This window comes from Sinohyriopsis cumingii, chromosome 17 (genome assembly GCF_028554795.1).
Source record: "Sinohyriopsis cumingii isolate HCF-2022 chromosome 17, ASM2855479v2, whole genome shotgun sequence".
NCBI classification, from domain to species: domain Eukaryota; kingdom Metazoa; phylum Mollusca; class Bivalvia; order Unionida; family Unionidae; genus Sinohyriopsis; species Sinohyriopsis cumingii.
The window spans coordinates 43322775-43347030 of NC_142977.1; the positions used below are offsets into that span (position 1 = coordinate 43322775).

The window sequence follows — 24256 nt, forward strand, 5'->3', positions numbered from 1 at the left end:
AAACAGTTAAAATAATACAGCTAAAATTGTTTACATTCAGTTATGACAAATATGATAATCAAACACTAGATACTTGATCATTTTACTTTTCTGACCAATTTTCAATTTTTTATATCTGTCCCACCACTTGTGATTTCTGTGTGAAAAATTCAGGTATTGTGCATCCAGCTAGTGACTTCTTATGCAATTAATTCATGCACTATAACACAATATGTAACATCCAAAAATGTCTGTTGAGACAACATGATATCACAATTATGATTCAATTTTAAAATATTTTGTAATGTATAACATAACAGTATAGCATTTGCTTTTTCATTTCAAGAGAGTCTTTGTGTTCTACAGTGAAACATAAGAATATCAATATTTTCAATGAATCTGATGAAAAGATAACGGCATTAAGACTGTGTACACTGGTCACTTTCTCTGTTTGTGAAATATATTATTTATTGCTTTGTTATTACATTGTTTTACTGGCCTCATTTAAGAAATAAATGATGTTTAGAAACCTTGATTGCCAAATTGTTTGATTATAAATGAAATGATATAATTTCCCATCACTGTGAAGTTTGTTTTGTGTCTTGACCAGAAATAAACATTAAAGACTGTTAGACTGCTCACCATACTTTCATGATTACTTAACAACTGTGCCAAAAGCCACAATACAGCAAGAAAAATATGATTAGGGTACCTGTCAATGTTCAATATTCTATGACTATTACAATGTTTTCCTGACCTCATTTAAAAAATAAATGATATTTACAAACATCTAACCATCATGAATGCATTCATACTGTATAGGCATTTATGTCCAACCATGATGAATATATGGATACTGTACAGGCATTTATGTCCAACCATCATGAATATATTGATACTGTATAGGCATTGATGTCTGACCATCATGAATGTATGGATACTATATGGGCACTGACATCTAACCATCATTAATGTACAGATATTATATGGGCACTGATGTCTAATTATCATGAATGTATGGATAGCTTATGGGCACTGATATGTCCAACCAAATATGAATGCAAAGAGACTGTATTGACACTAATAAGTCTAGCCATCATGAATGTATGGATACTGTATGGCCACATATATGAACTTAGCATACATATAAGCCAACTCTGACAGACATATAGCATAACTTTTGGTAATATAAATATCAGAAGTTTAATGTGAGCATAAAAAGTGTAATCTGATTGGACATGTTTTGAAGTTTAAGACCCATCAGCTCTATCCACAAGTCATACTGTCAAATTCATTTCATTTAAGATCCGGTGCCATTTTCTTTAAGAGTACAGACTGGTCCACTAACCAACTTGATTATCAGTATAATGAATCTGCCCGACAGTGTCAATGGAAAGAAACCTGTCTGTTTTCCTTGGAAATGTGTCATATACATTTCATAAATAATTATTTTGGAAAATACATGTAGATCCAAGATTAGTAAATTAACTCTTACACTATTCTTAAGAACCAGTGTTTCTTTTTAGAATATTCTCAAATTTATTTGGGTGGCAATAAAAAGATGATAATGAAAATCACAAACACTTTTTATTTCTTTATTTTTTATTTTATTTTTCCATTTACTGGAAAAGCATAACCCATATTTAGGAAAGTGTAATAAATTGGTGAAAAAGCATAATGATTATGCCAAAAGCATAATGGTTATGCCAAAAGCATAATGATTATGCTAAAAGCATAATGGTTGGCATGAATGAGCATAATATGAATCTGGGGAAAAGAATTTGAAAAGAATTTGAAATAATTATTTTCCAATTTCATTAAATGGTTCATGTTGTTGTGGAAAAAATTATCTTAGAAGTTTTTTTGGGGAAGGTGTAAGTTTAAACAAAAAGGAATTAAAGATTTGCTGAACAAAGCATAATGTAAAATGCATCATGATGCACAGAACACTACAATTATCCAACATAGGGATTTATCATCAGCACACTCAGTATCGATGCATGCCAGCCATAAAGATTTACCTAATGATCAAATCTATGTCTACATTCTTTAATTAAATCCAGTGAATAACATCTTAATCATCTTATTACTGGGACCATAAGACTGTGTAACATACTTTGTTCTCAGTCAGGTATGAAAAAGGAGATAACTAGTGCAAAATTATAACAGTATTGTGCAAAAGACCAAAAGATCCCCATCTTTTCTGCATCTTCATCTGTTGCTACAGACAACTTTTTTTACTGCTACTCGTACTGATAACACCATTACCATCATTGCCACTCATCAGTAAAATTAACATCACAGGTACAACTTAAAGCTTACATTGCTATCACCAGTGACACATCATCTAAATAATGTGCCATCAATTAATTTATTGCAATGGAGTAACAACCACTACTAGCTTGGGGGGGGGGGGGCAGAAAAAAATTGCCACTATTTACATCTCATTTTTTTTTTTCAGCATGTGACAGAAAAAGATGAGGACATTGTAATTGTCAATCTGCCCATGTAGTCATCACCTTCATGACCAAACCAATTACTAATACAGTAAAACCTGTCTTGAAAGACCACTGCTATGTGAGACCACCATTCTTGAAAGACCATATTCACAATGCACAGATTTATTGATTATATAGTGGTATGACCTGCTATGAGAGACAACCTGTCTTGAGAGACCATAATTTTTTGGTTGAAGAGGTGGTTTTTCAGGAGAGGTTCTACTGTATTATTACAATCACAATCACTAATAATACTTGCTTACCTGATCTCCTTTGGGCCCAGGAGGTCCAGGAGGTCCACGGGCTCCAGGTGGGCCTGGTGGACCCTACAAAAAAAGAAATAAGTCCTTCACGTTTTTATAATCAAAATTTACCAATTGCATTAGTCATGAAAAGTTATCTCCCTCAGCACAACCACCAGATATCATGTGTATAAGGCTGGATGGTGACTTTACTGTTTATATTAACAGGTGAATGTTTTTATGGTGTTAATGTCAAATGTACTCGTATTTAATGAAATCTGTGGAAACTGGAAATGTATACTCATGCATTAATTATCCAGTGCCATATTTATATTAAACATGAGTAGTCTATGTCAATAATGTTTTGCGAGACAGAAACTTTCACTTCTTATTTTTCGGTTGATGAAGATGTATTCTAAATGTTTTCCATATTGATCAGCTCTAGTAAGTATGTTTGTCATCGTTCTTGAAGAATATTAAGTATATATTCACTTTCTGAGACAGGATTTTTTCAGTCTTACCTGACAAACCACATGTTAATATAGCCATCCATTTGGAAAGGAGTAAAGATAACAATATTTTCAAGATATGGCTTTCCATTTAGAAGGAGTAGCAATAACAAATCTTCAAGATGGCTGCTGGTGGCCATAATGGATGTCAGATTAGCACCATTTTTATTTGTGACCAACTGGACATCATAAGACATCTTATGGTAAAAATGTCATGTCAAGTTTACTTACTGTTGAAGTATAGATATGGTAATATTTTTAAGATAGCTGGCATGGTGGCCATATTGGATGACAGAATGGCACACATTTTTCCTCAGATCAGCTAAACATCATAAGAAGTCTTTCAGTAAAAACTCCTTTGCTATGACCATCCATGTCGGACAAGTAGCAATAATAAGGTGTTCAAGATGACTGCTGTGGCAGTCTTATTGGATGCGCAATCAGCACCATTTTCATTCAGGACAAACCAGACATTATAAGAAGTCTTTCAATGGATATCCCATGTCAGTATGACCATTCATGTAGGAGGAGCAGGATTAACAAGATTTTCAAGATGGCTGACATGTCAGCCACAAAGGATGTGTGATCAGCACCATTTTCATCAAGGACCAACCAGACATCATAATAAGTCTTTTAGTAAACACCCCATGTTGATATGACCATCCATTTATATGGATTGGTGATCAGTTTTTTTTCAAGATGGTAACTGTGGTGGCCATAATGGATGTTGGATTTAGGAACAAACAGACCATGTGTTATATGTGTGTGTGTAAAGTTTCATGACAAACCTCCAAGTAATTTAGGAAGAGTTGTAATAACAAAATTTTGCTAACAGATGGACAGCAATGGACAATGGAAAACAGAACAGCACATAGGACCAGTACAGCTAATAACAAAATATTGCATTCCCTCCCTAAGGTAAATTTCATGGACTAGTCCTAAGGTACATTTCATGGACTAGCCCTAAGGTAAATTTCATGGACTAGCCCTAAGGTAAATTTCATGGACTAGCCCTAAGGTACATTTCATGGACTAGACCTAAGGTACATTTCATGGACTAGCCCTAAGGTACATTTCATGGACTAACCCTAAGGTACATTTCATGGACTAGCCCTAAGGTACATTTTATGGACTATCCCTAAGGTAAATTTCATGGACTAGCCCTAAGGTACATTTCATGGACTAGCCCTAAGGTACATTCAATGGAATATCTATAAAGGTAATACATCAATATGGCTCAGGAACCATTAGTCTTCGAATCAAAGATTTACCATCCATGTATCAAAACAAATATGTGATCTGATCCTAGAAGTCTTGCATGACATTATCCATTTACCAGATGTTTGTTTACAACAGCTCAAAATGAAGCAAAGTAAAGTTTTTCCCAGCTTAAGGAACCTAGTACTTACATATGCATATACGCCAAGAGCAACTCTTCCATCTGGTGCTGCAGCCTGAAATAGTGATACAGTTATATAAAACAACTGTAAATTGTTCTATGGAATATGGTGTCGATCATACACCCTGAACTTTAATGTACCCTCACATTTATGTACCCTACCTGCTATGTACACCACTATTATGTACCCTAGTTATTTACCTCACTTATAAATACTGCATCTAAACTGTATTAACATTTGTCTGAAAGAAACATAGATAATATTCTTAACTTCCCATTGCTTTCCTCTCCTCCTCTTCACCCATCATTCTCATTATCTTTTGGACTAGCTGGCTCATATGCAAAAGTTAATGGCACAGTGTAACAAAAATGTTAATAGCTGATGGCTACAATGCTATAACTGATACTGGTAAGTTGTAGCACTGAAATGCTTTGCGATCTTGAGGCTAGTCATTCGAACTAAAGCCACCCAATTAAAAGATACTGTTCAATCATAAGATGTTGATACCTCCTGTGGTCACACTCCACTGCTGTAACAGTAGATGGCTACAAAGAGTCAATCCAAAAGGTCTTATAAACCATAAGATCATGTATTAGAGACAACAGGAATGCACATTCTTAATGCTTATGGTATCTTGAGACAATATATAGGAAAAGTTCATTTTAATCACATTATCTCTCTCTCTCTAGATACATATTTAAAACTTGATGTCACATATTTTAGTCTCTTTGGATATGCAGCCAGTAAAAAACTCATACTGGTTGGGCATCTATACAATGCATATTTTAACTTTAAATGTTCAAAATAAACGTTTCAGTGGCTTTCCAATTGGTTCTCTTCAGATCATATATTTGAGCTTTGAATGTACAATGTTTCATATTTTGGGCCTTATCATGCCCGCCCACTAATTTATGTGAAGATGAAGTTTCAGTTTTGAATTATAAAGAACGTGATTGCACATATCACGAAGCTTGAGTCACACAGTCAGAGATCATGTGATCAAAAGTATCTTCTGATAGGCTCTCTCAAGTTTGGATAATGGACACATGAGATCATGAAGCTTGAGTCACAAACATTACAGATATCATGTGATCAGAAAGTAACTTCTGATTGGCTCTCTCAAGTTTGGATAATCGAGCCATGTGATCATGAAGTGTTTCCACATTATAGCCCCAATTGCTTGCTACTGATGTTTAGATAATGTCCAGTTTTGTTTCTGTATTATACCCTAGGTATAGTTAAAATAAGGATGGGCAGCCATCTTCTTTACTTCATGATATTAGAATCTTGTTAGCAGATTTCTCTTCCTTAAAGACCACTGCTGTCACTATCATTTGGCATAAACTGAATGAGTATTCTTCAATTTAATAGTTCATTGCATTAAATGATTTTATCAGTATTTTGTGTGACAAAAATATGCACTACCAGAAAACTGAGAAAAGTAACAGAAGTTTACAGCAGGTAAGTGTATCCATGCTAATGAATTTAATGCCCTGCTCACACTGTCATTCAACATGGCCACTTTCAAGTACTATTTTTAGTCTCCTGAGAGGAGGAGTGTCCAATCCAATGTGAAAAATGCACTTGTCTGCTATAAACTTCCATTTTTTATCTCAGTTTTCATACAATGGCATTATGCAATAAAACAATTTCATCAGTTTTGTTTATTGCAAAATGACATGGTATGAAAGCTGATATCAAAACTAGAAGCAGTTAATTCTCCATTACAGAGTGTTACTTTAAATTTTTTAAAGGGATGAATCCAGCATACTTAACTTCAATAGTTCATGCCATAATAAAACTACTTATGTTTTGGATAAGGTGGCCTCTGATTAGGGGGATGGGTCAAGAGGGGGACCATTGTGTATTTTGTCCAATTATTCATCCACAAATAGATACAATGAAATTTTATGTACTCATATATATAAAAGAATTAAAGCCAGTATTGGTGACAGTTTTGCTAGTGATCTTTAAAAAGGAGAAGTACTGATATAATTTGAATAACCTCTTCAAATACCTCTCCTTTTTCATGGGTTTGCATTGAAATGGTTAAACTTTGGCATTCTTTTCATTTTCTGATTCAACACAAATAAATGAAAAAATTAAATTACAACGATTTGTGGAGAAAAAAATTTCGTACTGACACTTCATTTTGCCTCTTTCAACTTGTCCTTGCTTCCAGCATTATACTGTTAATATAATTATACTTACAAATCCAACAGAGTTCTTCTCGACAAAAGCGAAACCCGCACCCTCCTTTTCTGGCAAACCAGTTTTCTTCTCACCAATTCCAAACTGTCCTCCTAAGCCAAATTGGCCACCTGAGATGTTCTGTGGAGGAAGAACGTCATCCCTTGGGAAGGGGATGTGGCAGTCAGGACAATAACGTGTTGCATGTTGCGCTGCAGCCATTGGATCGGGAATGAACAGCAGATCTTGAATTTCTCCCTGAAATAAAGCTCCAGATATAAATGTTTTAATCAACGTGTATTCTTATTTTATATCTCAAATTATAAAACTGTGCTTAAAGATAAATAAGCACATACATGCCTTAATAAACTCTGGTTTATATAAAGGTACACAGTTTGGGTTGTATTTATGTTTCTAACTGCCATGTTTTCTTTTATGTTGTATTAACATCATACAGTTTTTACTTGCAGGCAAACAGATCAATGTGAACCAATCAATGATATGGCCTCTAGAATGGTAACTGTTTCAACCAATCATATGCAAGATTACCTCATTAGCATGCTTGGATCTCACTCATTACTGATTTCATCCAAAATCTTTGATGATATAAGGTCATATTCCAAGTCTGATCAAAACTGGATCTGAAATATGACTTCCCAAGTGACAAAACCTCAACAAAAGATCACCTCATTTATATCCATGAATGTCATTTATTATCACACTTGTCCAAAACCTTGATGACGTAAGTGTACATCCAAGTTTGATCAAAACTGAATCAGAAATGGACTCCAGAATGGCACTAAACTCTGCAGATTCAATGCAAAGTCACCTATTAATATACATGAATTTTACTCATGATTAAATTCATCCAAAATCTTTATGATATAAAAAAATATTCCTCGTCTGATCTAAATCAGACCAGAAATATGGCTTCTGAAGTGTAATAAGCTCAGCCAATCATATGCAAGATTACCAGGTTAATATATTTGTATCTTGCTCATTATCAAACTCTTAGGAAAGTTTGAAAAGATCTAACAACATTGAAAATTTATTTGAAACTGGACATTAATATGGATTCCAGAGTGGTAATAAGCAATTGTTGATGGACACAAACAACAAATTCTGGGCCATTACACAAGCTGACTTGGTCTTACGGGCAAGTAAGCTAAAACTGCAAGACAGGTGCATTCACAAGATTTTGCCTTACAGTGCATTCTGCAAGATGATTAACAGGTAACAGGACAATAACTTTAACAAAAAAAAAATTGAAAAAGCACAGCGATTTGTGAACATGTGCATCTTCAAAGGAATCTGCCCATAACAAGTACAAAGTTTCATGGCAATTCACTGAAAGTTGGAACTTGTTTGCATTCTCAATATTCTGTCATAATCAACACCAAGCTTCAAGTCAAATGAGCACTAAATCTACTGTCATAATCAACACTAAGCTTCAAGTCAAATGAGCACTAAATCTACTGTCATAATCAACACTAAGCTTCATGTCAAATGAGCACTAAATCTACTGTCATAATCAAACACCAAGCTTCAAGTCAAATGAGCACTAAATCTACTGTCATAATCAACACCAAGCTTCAAGTCAAATGAGCACTAAATCTACTGTCATAATCAACACTAAGCTTCAAGTCAAATGAGCACTAAATCTACTGTCATAATCAACACTAAGCTTCAAGTCAAATGAGCACTAAATCTACTGTCATAATCAACACTAAGCTTCATGTCAAATGAGCACTAAATCTACTGTCATAATCAAACACCAAGCTTCAAGTCAAATGAGCACTAAATCTACTGTCATAATCAACACCAAGCTTCAAGTCAAATGAGCACTAAATCTACTGTCATAATCAACACTAAGCTTCAAGTCAAATGAGCACTAAATCTACTGTCATAATCAACACCAAGCTTCAAGTCAAATGAGCACTAAATCTACTGTCATAATCAACACTAAGCTTCAAGTCAAATGAGCACTAAATCTACTGTCATAATCAACACCAAGCTTCAAGTCAAATGAGCACTAAATCTACTGTCATAATCAACACTAAGCTTCAAGTCAAATGAGCACTAAATCTACTGTCATAATCAACACTAAGCTTCAAGTCAAATGAGCACTAAATCTACTGTCATAATCAACACTAAGCATCAAGTCAAATGAGCACTAAATATTCTGTCATAATCAACACCAAGCATCAAGTCAAATGAACACTAAATCTACTAAGACTTAGAGGAACACTGATTTATTCTAAATACATGTCATAGCAAGTCCTTTAATGGAAATGCCTGACGACAATATGGCCATCCAATTAGGAAGAGTAGTAGTAACAAGAGTTTTTAATAGTCACCATGCTGGAGGTCTGATATGTTTGAAAAGTTCATTCAAAAGAGATTTGATATTGTGAGTCTGATAAAAATTAATCCATCATTAATAAAACAAAGGCTTTTCAAATTCTGGAGCAAGAAAAATACATTTTGAATGCTGATCTCCCAGTTATACCCACATCATATCTGATCAGGAAACCATTAAAGATATATATTTGTTTTCAAGCTCTGATCTCCTCTGTAATGAGAACTTAATTCTAAAACATTGTTCATGCAGCTAGCTAGAAAACAGTTACAAGTTTCTTTGAAAAAAAGAGTGTTTCTTGTATTATTTACTATTTCAGTACTTAATGTTTTCTTTTTGCTCCAGCACAAAATATGAATACCGCGGTACAACAAAGATTGTCTACTTCATTCTTGGGTACAACATTTCCTATGTTATAATGTTTGAGTTAAAATTTGAAACTAATATGTACTATATAGTGTTTGATCTGTGTGGTCTGCCTGACAAATTAGCTCACTTACTTGTATCACCAGACACACTGAAAGCAGATTCACAATGACGGTCCTTTAAACAACAAATGTGCCTGGTAGCAAAGACACACTAATCACATGCCAGGTAACAAAAGATGTGATAATCACACCTCTTTCATAATTGGTACTTTACAATCATTAGTTGCTGGTACAGTGTGTGCATATGTGATTTGGATTTTTAATGTAGCTATCACAATTTTTCAGTCATATCGCTCAGATGTCTGCAGTGTGGCTGTTTAGAGTGATGTCTAGCACTGGGTCATCATGCCACATATATGAAGCACGATGTCCCACCCAGTCACATTATCCTGACACCAGGCTGACCAGTCCTAGTGAGGGAGCTGTTAGTACAATTTTTGTAACCCTTTGGTATGACTCAGCCAGGCATCAAACCTGTGACCTCCCGCATCTGAGGTGGACACTCTAACCACTAGGCCACCGGAGCAATGCTGCTGGTACAGTGTAATTAAAGCATTTAAGCACAAAAAGAAATTATTTTGTTTTGTACTTTCTTGAAATTATAATTTAGAAATATACTTTTAGCTATCATTCTCTACCAGTCTAACTGGGGGGGCCCCGAGTGGCCAAAAGGTCTAAAGCACTCTCTGTCATGGATCACTGCCATCTCACCTCTGTCTACGTGGGTTCGAGTCTAGGATTTGGCCAATGTGGGTATGACAGAAAGCTTGCCAGTAGCTTCTCATGGGTCGGTGGTTCTTTCCGGGGTTTTCCCGGGTTCTTCCTCCACCATTATTACTGGCCACCACGTATAGCCTATCTTGTGCTGAAAAATGCGTTAAACCCTATAATAACAACAACAACTACCAGTCTAGCTGACTAACTGAGTACAGCTCGAAGTAAATCTCTCTCGTGTCCATTTTGAATTCTGACTGGTGAGGATAACTGAAAATTCACCAGAAAAAGAAAAAATATTACCTCTTTAGACACAAAGCTATATGAGCATCTGCATGCCACTGCTGATAATTTATTTCCATCCAAGTACGTGATGGACTAATTAATTAGTCATTAGGCTATCATACAGAGTCATATTCACGGAAGAGTGATTTTTATGATTCACCTGCTGATTCATGTACAAGTATGTTGACACTTTCATGCCACCGCATCCAATCAAAATCAAATCATTCAAATTTGAACACTGTTCCCACATGATTGAAAGAAGGAGAGTACACAACTGGAATGGACTAATAATTTATCAATTTTCCACTGCTGTTCAGCGTCTGTAGAAATATTTTCTTTCCCTCAAATACATATGTAATGGCTCTCTGGTATGTAGTCATACTTTGAATGTTAAACTTACAAAGTATCCTTCTGAAGTCAATGGCCTCTACCATTTTTTGCCAATGTACACTGCACCACTGTTACATGCTTTTGGTTAGTTGGCATTACATGTTAAGGGAGGCAACTCATGAAATTAAATAGACATCACTACAACAAAGCAATGAGATATCTGATCGATCCACCAAGGTTTAGATAGGGTTAACATACCAGAACCTTGGCTAGCAAAGATGGTCCAACATCATTCACAAGGACAAGTAAATAAACATTTTTGAAAAATAAAAGTAATTTGGGGTATAAAATTTCATGGTTTTAGATACAAAATGTATATTTGGGGTACATAATTCTGTCGATTTTGTTATTTAAGAGAAAATAAACAGCCATAACATTGAGGACAGTGAATATATCTCTATCAAGATAATTACAAAATTTATTTCCATACATTTTCAAGCAATTAGCTTTAATGCCTATTGCAGTAATCAATAGGAGAATTATTCATTGCTAACACTTAGCATGAATTCAGAGATTTGAATCAAACAAGATGTTGACAACTTTTTGTATGGATGTTCTAGCATAATTTTACTACCTGTTATAAGACTGCAATTACTTTTTTTCAGTGTTCCTAATGATCACTATCAAAACATACATTCTCAACAATTAGGGATTTGGTGCTAAAACTGAACTGATAACACCAAATGAAGTCCATATCAACAATTAACTGAAACTGAGTTTTGCTCTCTCAACTATCACAATGATACTGAGACAGTGGTAAATGAATGGAAAACATGAAAATCACTCATTGATGTTTTCAAAAGCACATGGCAGGAAGAAGCGTCTGTCTTGTTCAAGTGAAAATGACCTCATACCACTGTTTGCGCCAGATGCATGAAACAGATGATTTATATGTCATGCCAGGTGACATTGCTTAATTAAACAAATGATATTTCTCAGGTAAGGTCTCAATTAAATGAATGGAAGGGCAGTGGAGTTTTCTACGTGTTTCAGATAAGTTCTCAATCAACTTGACAACTTATACCGTACATACTCACACATAAGTAAAATCCATCTGTAAACAACAAAGATACTGATCTTACATAACATAATGCACCAGCAGATCAGGGTTTATACTGTTTGTTCCACTGATTACTCCTTACAAACTGCATAGACCCAGATCTGCCATCATCGCATAATGTGCCTGCAGATCTGGGTCTATGCAGTTTGTAGTTGGGCTTTGTCGTATAAGTGAGTATATATGGTACCTTTAAGATAATTCACACAAAATGGATTAACGCCACTCATTACAAAGTGTCGCATTGGATAATTATGAAATCAAATAAGACATATATATTGACTGATTATTATTAATCAGTTAGTTATATATATGAGACATATTTAGTACATGCAATGTGCTCTTGTGTTTCACTTTGCTCAATGGGCAAGTGAATAGTACTTCTGATCATTAAAAAAGCACAATATGTGTACAATGAATTTTTTTTTTAATGACCAATACTGAATGTGCTTTGTGATGAATATGTTCATGGATGGATTAACAGAGACTGGCACAATTCAAGATTATGTGTGCCGACTAACTCTGATACTGAATTTTGTTAAACTTAAATACATTGAATTTTTTGAATATTTACTAATCTGATTCGATTGCATAAAGTGTACATGAGTATTATTTAACATAAATGGTAACAATTATATTGGTAATTTATTATTTGCATGAAAAAAACTAATCAATAAATGTACATTGTTTATCAACTCTCACTAATGTATCATGATACATGCATCATAGTGCTATGAATACAACGTGTATTAAAACAAGCACAGAAACAAGCAGTGCTTTACCATCAATATATCGGGGTGGGGTGGGGGTGGAGAATGTTTTCAATATCAGTTTGGTAAATATTTTGCTGCAACTTAAAACAGTGTGGTCTGTCCTACCCTACAACTTTAATTAAACTCAAATTAATCATTCAAATTTCCTGACAATAATATTCACAATATTAACATTTTACAACACTAGGTTGATCTTAACACTTAAAGACCTAATAATGTTTCCTACCTTAAATATTCTCAGCATGGTTTTTTAAAATGTTTTCTAATTTCATGGTGTTTGTTTTTGTAATCATATCATTACATGTTTTTCATCTAATAGGTGTTGTCTAATGTTGTAAAGTGCTTAGAGCTTCTAAAGATTAGGCGCTATACAAAGTCCTCACTATTATTATTATTATTTTTATTATTATTATTATTGTAATGGAATGTGAAGAAGGACATTTGCTCTCTCTCTCTCTCTCTCTCTCACACACACACACACACACACACACACATGGTCACTTAAAAAGCACAACTGTTTCCTGAGCATTTCAAGCATGACAGTTTGCATAGATTTGCCGTGTATTATGTCACAGTTGTGGTTAGAACACTGTTTAATAAAATACAGAAATTTTGCATGTAAACATATGCTAAGTTATTTCAACGTATTAGTTAAAGGCTTGTGTTGAGCTTGCCACATTGAAATATGACAATCTTTGGTTTCTCTTTATATGTGGCTCCTTTGATTTCTTTTCTTTTCCATGACTGCTCTGGTGGCATAAGTGGTTAGAGCATCTGCTTTGGATGCAGGAGGCTGTAGGTTTGAACCCCAGCCAAGTCATATTAAAGACTTATAAAAATGGTACTAGCAGCTGCCTCGCTAGGTGATCAGCATGTTAGGGCTGGTTGGCCTGGTGTCAGGATAATGTGACTGGGTGGGACATCATGCTAAATTTCTGCGGCATGATGCCCCATTGCTAGACATCACTATAAACTGCTACACTGCAGACATCATAGCAACAGACTGGAAAATTGTTAAGGTTACATTAAAAATCCATCTCTCTCTGATATGCACACATGCATATACACACACATACACATTTTCTCTTCCACAAAATGAATATCAAAAAACGAACTTTTCAAACACATAAATACAACAGAACAATGGCAATTTTTAATGCTAGGTTTTACAAAAGGGTAAATTATTTCATAATCGTATCCACAGCTGATCCAGGTGTAAGAAGAAAGGCAAATTCTTTATAAGTTTTGAGTGAAGGCTAACTGAAGTCATAATTGTTGGATACAAGAGATCATGATATTTAGCAAAAGGACACTGGACTCAACATCACCCCATGGGATCCTCTTCCTATAATTTCTAATTGTGGTCACATGATGGTACACTCATAAAACATGATTGTTTCCCAATGCTGTGTCATAATATTTGTTGAATAAACTCAAATTTGCATGTACTAAAATAGAATTTTTAAATTATAATTTTATGAAATAATTTTTAAAAAGTTATTTTTCACCAAATTGGCAACCCTTTGTATCTTACTAACTATAGCTCATGTGTAACAGATCCAACATATACAAATGACTGCTAAGCAAACTTAAAAGGTTTTTGTCTAAAGCGGTAAGTACGAGATAACATGAATCACTCTTGGGAGGGGGGGGAGTTTTAAAAGTTGATTCTAGCAAGTGGTGAATGAGCATTTATTTAAAATATTTATGTTTCAATTTAATTTAAGCGATGTTATCTATGATCTTCCCGAGATATGCCAGGGATTTTGCTATGATGTTTGGGAATGAGACCTGTATATTTTGGATCAACTAGAAAAAAAAATGTGTGGGTATAAATCAAAAGCATCTGGATTTCTGCAAAATTTTGAACCTTTTCTGATTGTGACTGGTGACCCAATGAAAACCCTTTTAAGGATCTATGGGTTCTCTAACAAAAAGGCCTGTACTTACCTCAAATATCGAGTCATCCTCCAGACTTCTTCCTATAAGAATGATTCCTTCACCATCAAGCTGTCCCTCTTGCTTAAAATTGTAAGTCTGCACTTCCTTGCCCTCATAGTACATTGTGCAAAGGCCAGATCTCATTCCGAAGCCCAGTCGATGCCACCTGGATGCATTAAAATAAAGAAAAGCATCCAAATATTGAGAATATTGGTGGCTTGAAAGGTTGAAATGATATTAACTGACATCAGATCATATGGAAGAATATAACTCCAGCGATATTTCAATTGATTTTACTTTTACTTTTACAAACATAATGCTCAAAAACATCTGTACAGTGTTTTCTAAATTTTCTTTAACAACAAAACATTATTTAAGGAACTGCTGTGGTGATTTCCATTTTCAAGGGTTTTTGGAGTCTCCAGGGGAGGTACCTACTAACAGGTCAGATCAGGTCTCTAAGTTTAGGTTGTCTCCCTTTGCCAAAAGAAAAAAGACCTAAACTGACAATTGATCTTCCAAGTTTGTTACCAATTTTAGAATATAAGTTAGCTACAGTTATTAGTAATTCAAACTATATCTGGTAAATGAGAATGGGTGCAAAATCACTGACATGCTGCAAATTGATACAAATACAAAAGTCACTAAAGCATAAAGATTAGACCACAGTTATGTAGTTTTCATACAGAAGAGTTATTGTTCTTGAAATGCAATCACACCAATTTTCACAAGAGTAGATAAACACAGAAATTAGATCACAATGAAATAGTTTTTGTTAAGATGAGTTACTTCCTCTAGGTGCAGTCATATAGAAATTTAGTATGTAGAACTTCATTTTGACATTTATTTGGAAGGTTTATCTTCCTACATTTTTGGGCAATTTTTAGTTTTAACATTTTTTAAAACTTAATGTTTCAATAGAGCCAATTAATGTGTTGATGCACCATTCAATGCTAATGTAAACACTGTGCAGGAAGATAGGGCTGAAGATATTGCCTAATGTGTAGTAAATGGATAGCTGCATCTAAATACCAATGTTCAAAGGCAGTGACATTGCAACAAACATATTGCTGAAATAAAAGAAGTCACTTAAACCTTAAACATTAGGTAAAAATGACCAAATATATAGCATAGTTGAGTTACTCTCCTCAACATGCACCCACATACCAAGTTTGATAAGTGTAGAGGAAACAGGTTCCATGATATTCAAAGCGAGATAACTGAAAATAAAAATGCCAGTGAAGGATGAACACTGAACTAGTTATTGGTATTGCTGAATTATTCTCCTTCAGATGAATCCAAATACCAGTTATCATGAGTATAGGTAAAATAGGGTATAAGATATTAAAGTCATAATGACCAATCTGCTTCAGATTATTTTAAAAAACACCTCAAACATGAAAATTTGGTCATAATAACCTAGTTCTGGTGTAATTCTGCTCCCTCTTTTTTTGAGAAGTATCCACATAACAATCTTCATGAGTGTAGTTGAAATAAGGTCCAAGAGATCGAAGGTGTAATAAACAATAAACAGAAAATAACAAGTAACTCAAGCATGAAATTTAGGTAACAATGACCTACTTTTGGAATGATTAGGTAACTCTCTCTGAGATACATCCAAAGACCAATTTAATTAATGACTGTAGGTCAAATAGGTCCAAGATACCGAGGGTGCAATGAACAGATAGCTGATGATAAAAAAGTTGCTATGGTTGGAAGATTAGGTCAGTGACCTACTTTTAGCACTGTCGATTGACTACCCTTAAGATGGATCTGCATAACAATTTTCATGAGGCAGTGGTCACAATGACCTAGTTTCTTCACAGTTTCATTACTCTTCTTGAGACGCACTGACAGACCAATTTACATGTGTAGGTGAAACATGGTCCAGGATATTCAGAGTGTAATGAATGACAGACCTTGTATCAAAAAACACACTGAATATTAGAATTCAGAATATTTTAAAATATAATTTGAGGGGTAAGGCTATTTAACAGTGGAGCATAGAATCTAACTGAGTGTATCAAATCACATTTATTAAGACACAATACACTATAGTTTTGTGCACAATATACTGGCATTCGGTCCAGATTATATCTGATATGAAATGGGCCCCTTTGGACTGGTCTATTTGCAGCAACTGAGGACCCTTAAAAAAATCCCTTTTCTGCACTAAAAACATACCGGTCAGTTTCCAAGGGGACTGGGATATTCCAGGCTGCTGTCTCCCATGAGGTTTGTGAGTCGCCACTATAAAAAAAGTAGCCCTGGCCATTTTTTACTGTAATGGAGAGTTGTTCATAAGCATCTGTGGCACTGTACACAGTCAGCAATTTGTATGTCTCAGTTGTCACTGATCTGAATGTAGTGATTAGGGAAAATTCCAATGGAATTCCATCTGAAATCAAAATCAGAAACAAATGTATCAAAAACTTTATTCTGTACACTCTTAACAACTGAGGTTTATGTAGAAATGTATATGGAAAATACAGAGAGTAAAATGAATATATTTTGTCTCCCTGTTCGGTGACTGGAAAGAAATATATATTTATCATACAATGCTGATATCTCTTTTGAGATGGCCTGTTAATATTTCTGGAAAGTGACTCATAGTAAACAACACAGATAGGCATAAACAAATAATGGGTAAGGAACCTGTAGATTACAATGTCAGCAGGTGGGTTCAAAATACTGATTCAGCAGCTTCCATTTCATGTAATAATAAAAATAATCACTTGAAAAGAGGTATGTATTCAACATATAAATACCTGTGTTCTAGTGCTGCAATGACCAACATTATTCCTCTCCAGTTCAGATAAAACAAAACACTCAAATAAAGTGTAACAATGAAAACAGTATTTTTCTATCCAAATAGACACTGCTTTCTGAATCATTATTTCTAAACATCTTAAAGCTGTAAAATGTCAAATTTAGGCTCGAGAAAAACACATGTATGACTTTTTATTAACAATACTGAGTAAATTATATGTCTCTCCCATGCTTAATAGTTTTTTGCATAGACACAAGTAAGACATTGCAGGGCTCCAAATTAGCTGTAGTCCACTAGCCATTAGGCTAGTAAATTTCTTGTCAGATGGGTAATTGTCATCATTTTAAAAGTCTGATGTCTAATAAAGTTCTAAGTCAACAGTCAGCATTTATTCATTCTATCATAGATAATTTCTGAAAAATCGGAAAATAATCTTACAATGTCCAGTTTATTTCAGCTCTATCTCACGTAAACTATCCAGATTCAAAAGTTAGCCTAAAAGATTTGAACAAATTAGGATTTTTCAATTCATATTTTAAAACAAGGATGCATAAATGTTTCAAAGTTGTGTTTAATTTATAAAGTAACGTTGTAGGTCAGTGACCAAATGTTAGTTTCTTCTGACCTTTCCCACCCCATTTTAGATATTTCATTTATGTTGGGTGTGAGGTCAGAGCACAATATTGAAAAATCAGAATTCACCAAAACTACACAATATCAGCATAGTGTAGCCAATTACTACCTGGCTCAGCATACTTAAAATTACCTTACATTGAGCCCTGTTAGCATGAATATTGATCGGAAGATGTTATATCTTCTCAGAAATGGTAGGTTTAATATTTGTAATACCACTTGTCTAAAATGGGGTAGGAAAGGCCAGAAGAAACATGGACTGAAAGACTGTAAACCAGACTGTCAAATCACAACTGAAATGGTCCATGTTTTTTCTTGTGAAAGACTGTAAACCAGGCTGTCAAACCACAACTGAAATGGTCCATGTTTTTTCTTGTGAAAGACTGTCAACCAGACTGTCAAACCACAACTGAAATGGTCCATGTTTTTTTTTTGTGAAAGACTGTAAATCAGACTGTCAAACCACAACTGAAATGGTCCATGTTTTTCTTGTGAACTTCTAATGAATATTGCATGTCAGCTTGCTGGTTTACTAAAGCAAGATTTTTATTTCTGAATTCTGAATCATGAATGATTGTGATATTTAAGAAATACAAATCCAGGTATGTGTCTTACATAGTTAATATTGTTATATTGTTAATGATACCTCTCCAGAATGGATGGTCATGTTGATTTCAGGTTTCCACTAAACGACTTTTGATTGGTCTACTTGGTCCTAAATTAAATTAGTACCCTTTTGGACATCTAATAAGGCCACCATGGTAGTTGTCAAGAAAGTACTGTCATTTCTACCATGAACGGACGGTCTAATGTGAAGACTTATGATCTTCTGATTTCTACTTGGCACAATATTAAAATGATGTCAGTCACAATGACATTGACCTTTGACTTGCTGACCTTTGCTGACCCTATAATCAATAGGCTTCTTCACTACACTAACTTCAAGCCATCTACAAAGTTTAGTCAAGGATCTTGACAACAAAAGATCTTGGGCAAAAAAACTTTCTCTTCTTTCAGACAATGTCCATTAAAAAACACTATGGAACAATGTGGACTCTAACAATTGTGTTATAGCAGGGTTTCTCTGTACCCACTGAAAAATAGTCTGTATAGTAGCACTAAACTGATAGTAATGTTTACTAATGTGACTAAATTTCATGTTCACATTTGTTATTAATGAAAGAAAAATTAAGTCTAAGCAGAGTGATTAGACCATCCGCCTCAGATGCGGGAGGTTGTGTGTTCGAACCCTGGCCAAGTCATACCAAAGACCTGCAAAAATGGTACATACAGCTGCCTCGCTTGGCACTCAGCATTATGAGGTTAGTGTTAGGACTGGTCAGCCTGGCGTCAGGATAATGTGACTGGGTGGGACATCATGCTACATGTCTGCGGCATGATGCCCCAGTGCTAGACATGACTCTAAACTGCCACACTGCAGACATCGTAGCAATATGACCGAAAAATTGTTAAAGCTACTTTAAAAAATCCAATACACAAACAGACACACAATAAAAAAATCATGTTCATATTTGTTATTATTGAAAGCAAAATTAAGCCTAAATAAATATTGAAAATTAATTTTAAATAAAAGTTGAAGGAAAGAGTATATTCTGCTTTTCACTTTATTATTTTCTGGAATAAAAGTGGAATATACTTTTGCCTGTTCACAATTGAGAATAAAAACATGCTATTTTGACATGAGAAAAATATTTCTTTATTATGCATAAGTGTTGGACAGAAAAATGTTATCCCCATGAGCAGAATTGTGTCAAACACTCTGAGCCTTGGGTTACATTTTCCTATCTAGGCTGATAAATCAGCCCCACACCTGTGATGGTACTGACTGAAACCTTCCATCATTATCATCACAGGTGTGGGACTGATTTATTGGCCTCTACTGCACACCTGTGATGGTACTGACTGAAGCCTTCCATCGTTATTATCACAGGTGTGGGGCTGATTTATTGGCCTCAACTGCACATAAAGGATTCTTTAAGTCCTCAATATAAAACATACCTAACTTGAAAATTATCCACCAACTAGTAAAGCTTAATGGTTGAGAACTCAAATGTTTGTTCAGATATCCTTTCCCTTCTTTCAATCACAATGACCTTAACCTATGACCTTTTCACTATTTTTTATTGATAACAAGATCTATATGGAATATTTTCTTCAACTGAATGATGTGTCTTGATATAGCATGGTATAATACAAACCACAGTGGAACTTTCTGGACTTTATTGTTATGTTTCTCTCTTTTTAAATTTACTAAAAATCATGTTCACATTTTTCATTAATAAAAACAAAATTAATTCAAAATAAATGTTGAATGAATGAGTATATCCTACTTTTCATCTCATTAATTTCAGAAATAAAAGTATACTGTATTATTTTACCTGTTCCAATGTTTGTACCACCAAACCAGTTTTCTCCATAGCATCATGAGGCTTCTGTTAATTGCTTCAAGACAAGTTTTCAAAAACAATAATATGAAGGCTATTACAGTTTAGGTTCAAACCAAAGTTTGTTCATCCCTCCAGCAGGTGAATAAATTTTCAGTGAGTATTATGTTCCTTAAAAGTTATACCAGGATTCATAACATGCCATTTTGACTACCACCTCCATTTTCATTCAGGAATCTGAGACAAATAAGTCTTCAATTATGCATCCTTTTTGGATAGAAAAATTTCATTTCCTGGATCAGAACTGCATGTCAAACACTCGGCAAATATTCTGAGCCTTGGAATACCTTTTTCTATCCTACACTGCTGCATATAACGGATTCCATTAGTCCTTTCTAAAAAAGATACCTGTCTAATTTAAATAGAGGGCACTATTTTTCCCATACTGAATAAGACTTACTGCTGTACGCTGCATCCAACTTATGTTAAAAAATGGCAATAACTGTAATAAACAGTCGGGAGAAGTGGTTGTTATTATGTGCATATTCAGTTGATGGCCATAAATATGTACCAAGTTTCACATCAACCCATCAAATACTGCACAATTAGTTGTGCTAGCAAGACTGTGTGCCTGACAGATGGAAGGATGGATGGATGAACACGAGGTCTCCTAAAAATCACAACCTAATAAAAGGAGGAAATAATAACAATAACAGCAATAACAATGATAAAATTATCTGGCTAAAATAACGTACTTTTCAACCAAGTGCTACACATTTAAAGTGTCCTTTATGGAGAATGGTTACTATGCCATTTTCTTCTTCAAACGGTAAAGTCTGAAAAACCAACACTATACTCACTGACAAAGGCCTTTTCTGTTGTAACGCTAAGGGAGGCATTGTAATTGATGGAATAAGCGACATCTGGCACCCCGGGTCCTGCTTGGTATTTCACTCGATTTGGACAGAATCCTGTAGTTATCTCGACTCCCTGAGCACCTTCTATATTTACTGCCTCCAACAAATCTACTGAGTCTGGAAAGAAAAATTAACTGATGTTAAGAAGAAAAGAAATGAATGTAATCTTTTTCACATTGTATTAATGATAGAAACTTATTCTTATCCTGTTTTCTTTTTATATTACACATGTCAAGTATCACTTCAATACAGCAAAATTGACATTGTGATGTTACACCATAAGGTTGTCATATATTCTCACTTATAAGTCCCACTGCATAAAATATAGACCCTGATCTGCCGACATTGCATAATGTGTCAGTAGATCAGGGTTTGTGCTGTCTGTTCTACTGAATATTCCTAACAAATGACATAGACCCAGATCTGTCAGGACAGGACAGTGATCTATTGAGGACAGCGCTATATACCAAACTGCTGGAAAGCAGGAATGATAAAAAATTTAAGTAACAGTGTTCATGATGGAATGCATCTATTGGGTCTAAATTCCATCTATTGGGGAGACTATGCAATCAGTGTGGACTTACAAGAGGTGTGACTTCACATTATAAAATCACACAGCTATTTAAAATTATTCACAAATGCTTGAATAAAACTGACAAAGTGTGATGTTGTCACATAACCAGTATAAGGTAAAATTCTGAAACTGTACAAAATAAAGAACTCCATAGAAGATGACATCTTGCCACCACCACTAGAGCATAATTCAAAAACAAAACCTGATAAAATAAGAGTAGGAAACGTAGCAACCAATTCCTTATCCATTAATGATTACATGAATTCTCAAGTTTAGCTTGCAACCTTCTTATGCCTGTGACAAGTACCTGTAGTATGTACCACAATCATCATCATACTACATCCTTAAAGTTTAATCACTGTATGCAAAAATATGAGACAAACTAACTTCTACTAGAGCATGAAAAATAGGTCACACTGAGGAAAGTTTGATAGTGATGAACAGAACTTTTCATGATGAAGCACCAAGTTTTATGACTGTATATGCAACAGTCTGAGAGAAATGGAACTAAATGTATAACACTGACACCAAGCCCAAAATCATAAAAGAAATAGTCCACACTCTTCTACTCTTGGGTACAGTCATATACAGTCAAATGAAATTTGCCTGGTGCAATCTTCTTAAGGACTATATAATACTAATTGCCATTAGGACTATATATTACTCACTGCCATTAGGACTATATATTGCTCACTGCCATTAGGACTATATTGCTCACTGCCATTAGGACTATATATTGCTCACTGCCATTAGGACTATATATTACTCACTGCAATTAGGACTATATATTGCTCACTGCCATTAGGACTACATATTGCTCACTGCCATTAGGACTACATATTGCTCACTGCCATTAGGACTATGTATTGCTCACTGCCATTAAGACTATATATTACTCACTGCCATTAGGACTATATATTGCTCACTGCCATTATCACTATATATTACGCACTGCCATTAGGACTATATATTGCTCACTGCCATTAGGACTATATATTGCTCACTGCCATTACAACTATATATTACTCACTGCCATTAGGACTACATACACTGTATTGATCACTGCTATTAGGACTATATATTGTTCACTGCCATCTGGACTATATACTACTTACTGCCATTAGGACTATATAGTACTCAATGCCATTAGGACTATATATTACTGCCATCTGGACATTATACTACTCACTGACATTAGGACTATGTATTACTCACTGCCATCTGGACTATATATTACTCACTGCCATTAGGACAATATATTACTCACTGCCATTAGGACTACATATTACTCACTGCCATCTGAGAATTAGAATTGGTCATGAACTTATATAACCCACTCCCACATACTAAGAGGCGAAGACCCACAGAGTACATTTCTTGCATAGAACCATTTACTGTTAATAACTTTATGATGGAGTGTTTCAACCTCCAACCTACACATGATTAGTACTACAATGTGCATGACTTGTATTTTGATATAAAAAACACCACTCATATTACAGAATTCCAGAAAGATGTAAACATTTATTCTAAGATATACCTTTTAAGCTATCACCTTGAGCATTTGTATGTAATGTATAAAAAATCCTTTATTTTCAATACCTTTTCATCTGTCTTCATTACCATACACCATTTACATTCCCCATTGATCAGGAAACTTTATAAATTATTCATACCATCTTATCGTTTTACTTTCAACTGTTTGGCTTTATATCACTGTTGAATACAAAACCTTTTATAACTTTTAAATGATCCTATATATAGCCTTTTGTATTGCGCTAAAAAGCCTAACAGTGCTGGTGCACCATATAAATGCAATCAATCAATCAATCACACTGCCATCTGGACTAAATATTACTTACTACCATTAAGACTATATATTACTCACTGCCATTAAGACTATATATTACTCACTGCCATTAGGACTATATATTACTCACTGTCATTAGGACTATATATTACTCACTGTCATTAGGACTATATATTACTCACTGTCATTAGGACTATATATTATTCACTGTCATTAGGACTATATATTACTCACTGTCATTAGGATTATATATTACTCACTGTCATTAGGACTATATATTACTCACTGTCATTAGGACTATATATTACTCACTGTCATTAGGACTATATATTACTCACTGTCATTAGGACTATATATTACTCACTGTCATTAGGACTATATA

General features: G+C 34.6%; 1 protein-coding gene across 1 annotated transcript in view; it reads right to left on the bottom strand.

The window, feature by feature from the left end:
• LOC149778517 (uncharacterized) overlaps window positions 1-24256 on the bottom strand; it is a 192779-nt gene that overhangs the window by 152263 nt on the left and 16260 nt on the right. Inside the window, exons 2-7 of the mRNA XM_089939397.1 lie at window positions 21434-21607; window positions 16950-17163; window positions 14775-14931; window positions 6840-7076; window positions 4638-4682; window positions 2741-2803 (exon numbers count right to left, since the gene is read on the bottom strand). Coding sequence (XP_089795523.1) covers window positions 2741-2803; window positions 4638-4682; window positions 6840-7076; window positions 14775-14931; window positions 16950-17163; window positions 21434-21607 — 890 coding nt within the window. The remainder of the gene's footprint in view (window positions 1-2740; window positions 2804-4637; window positions 4683-6839; window positions 7077-14774; window positions 14932-16949; window positions 17164-21433; window positions 21608-24256) is intronic.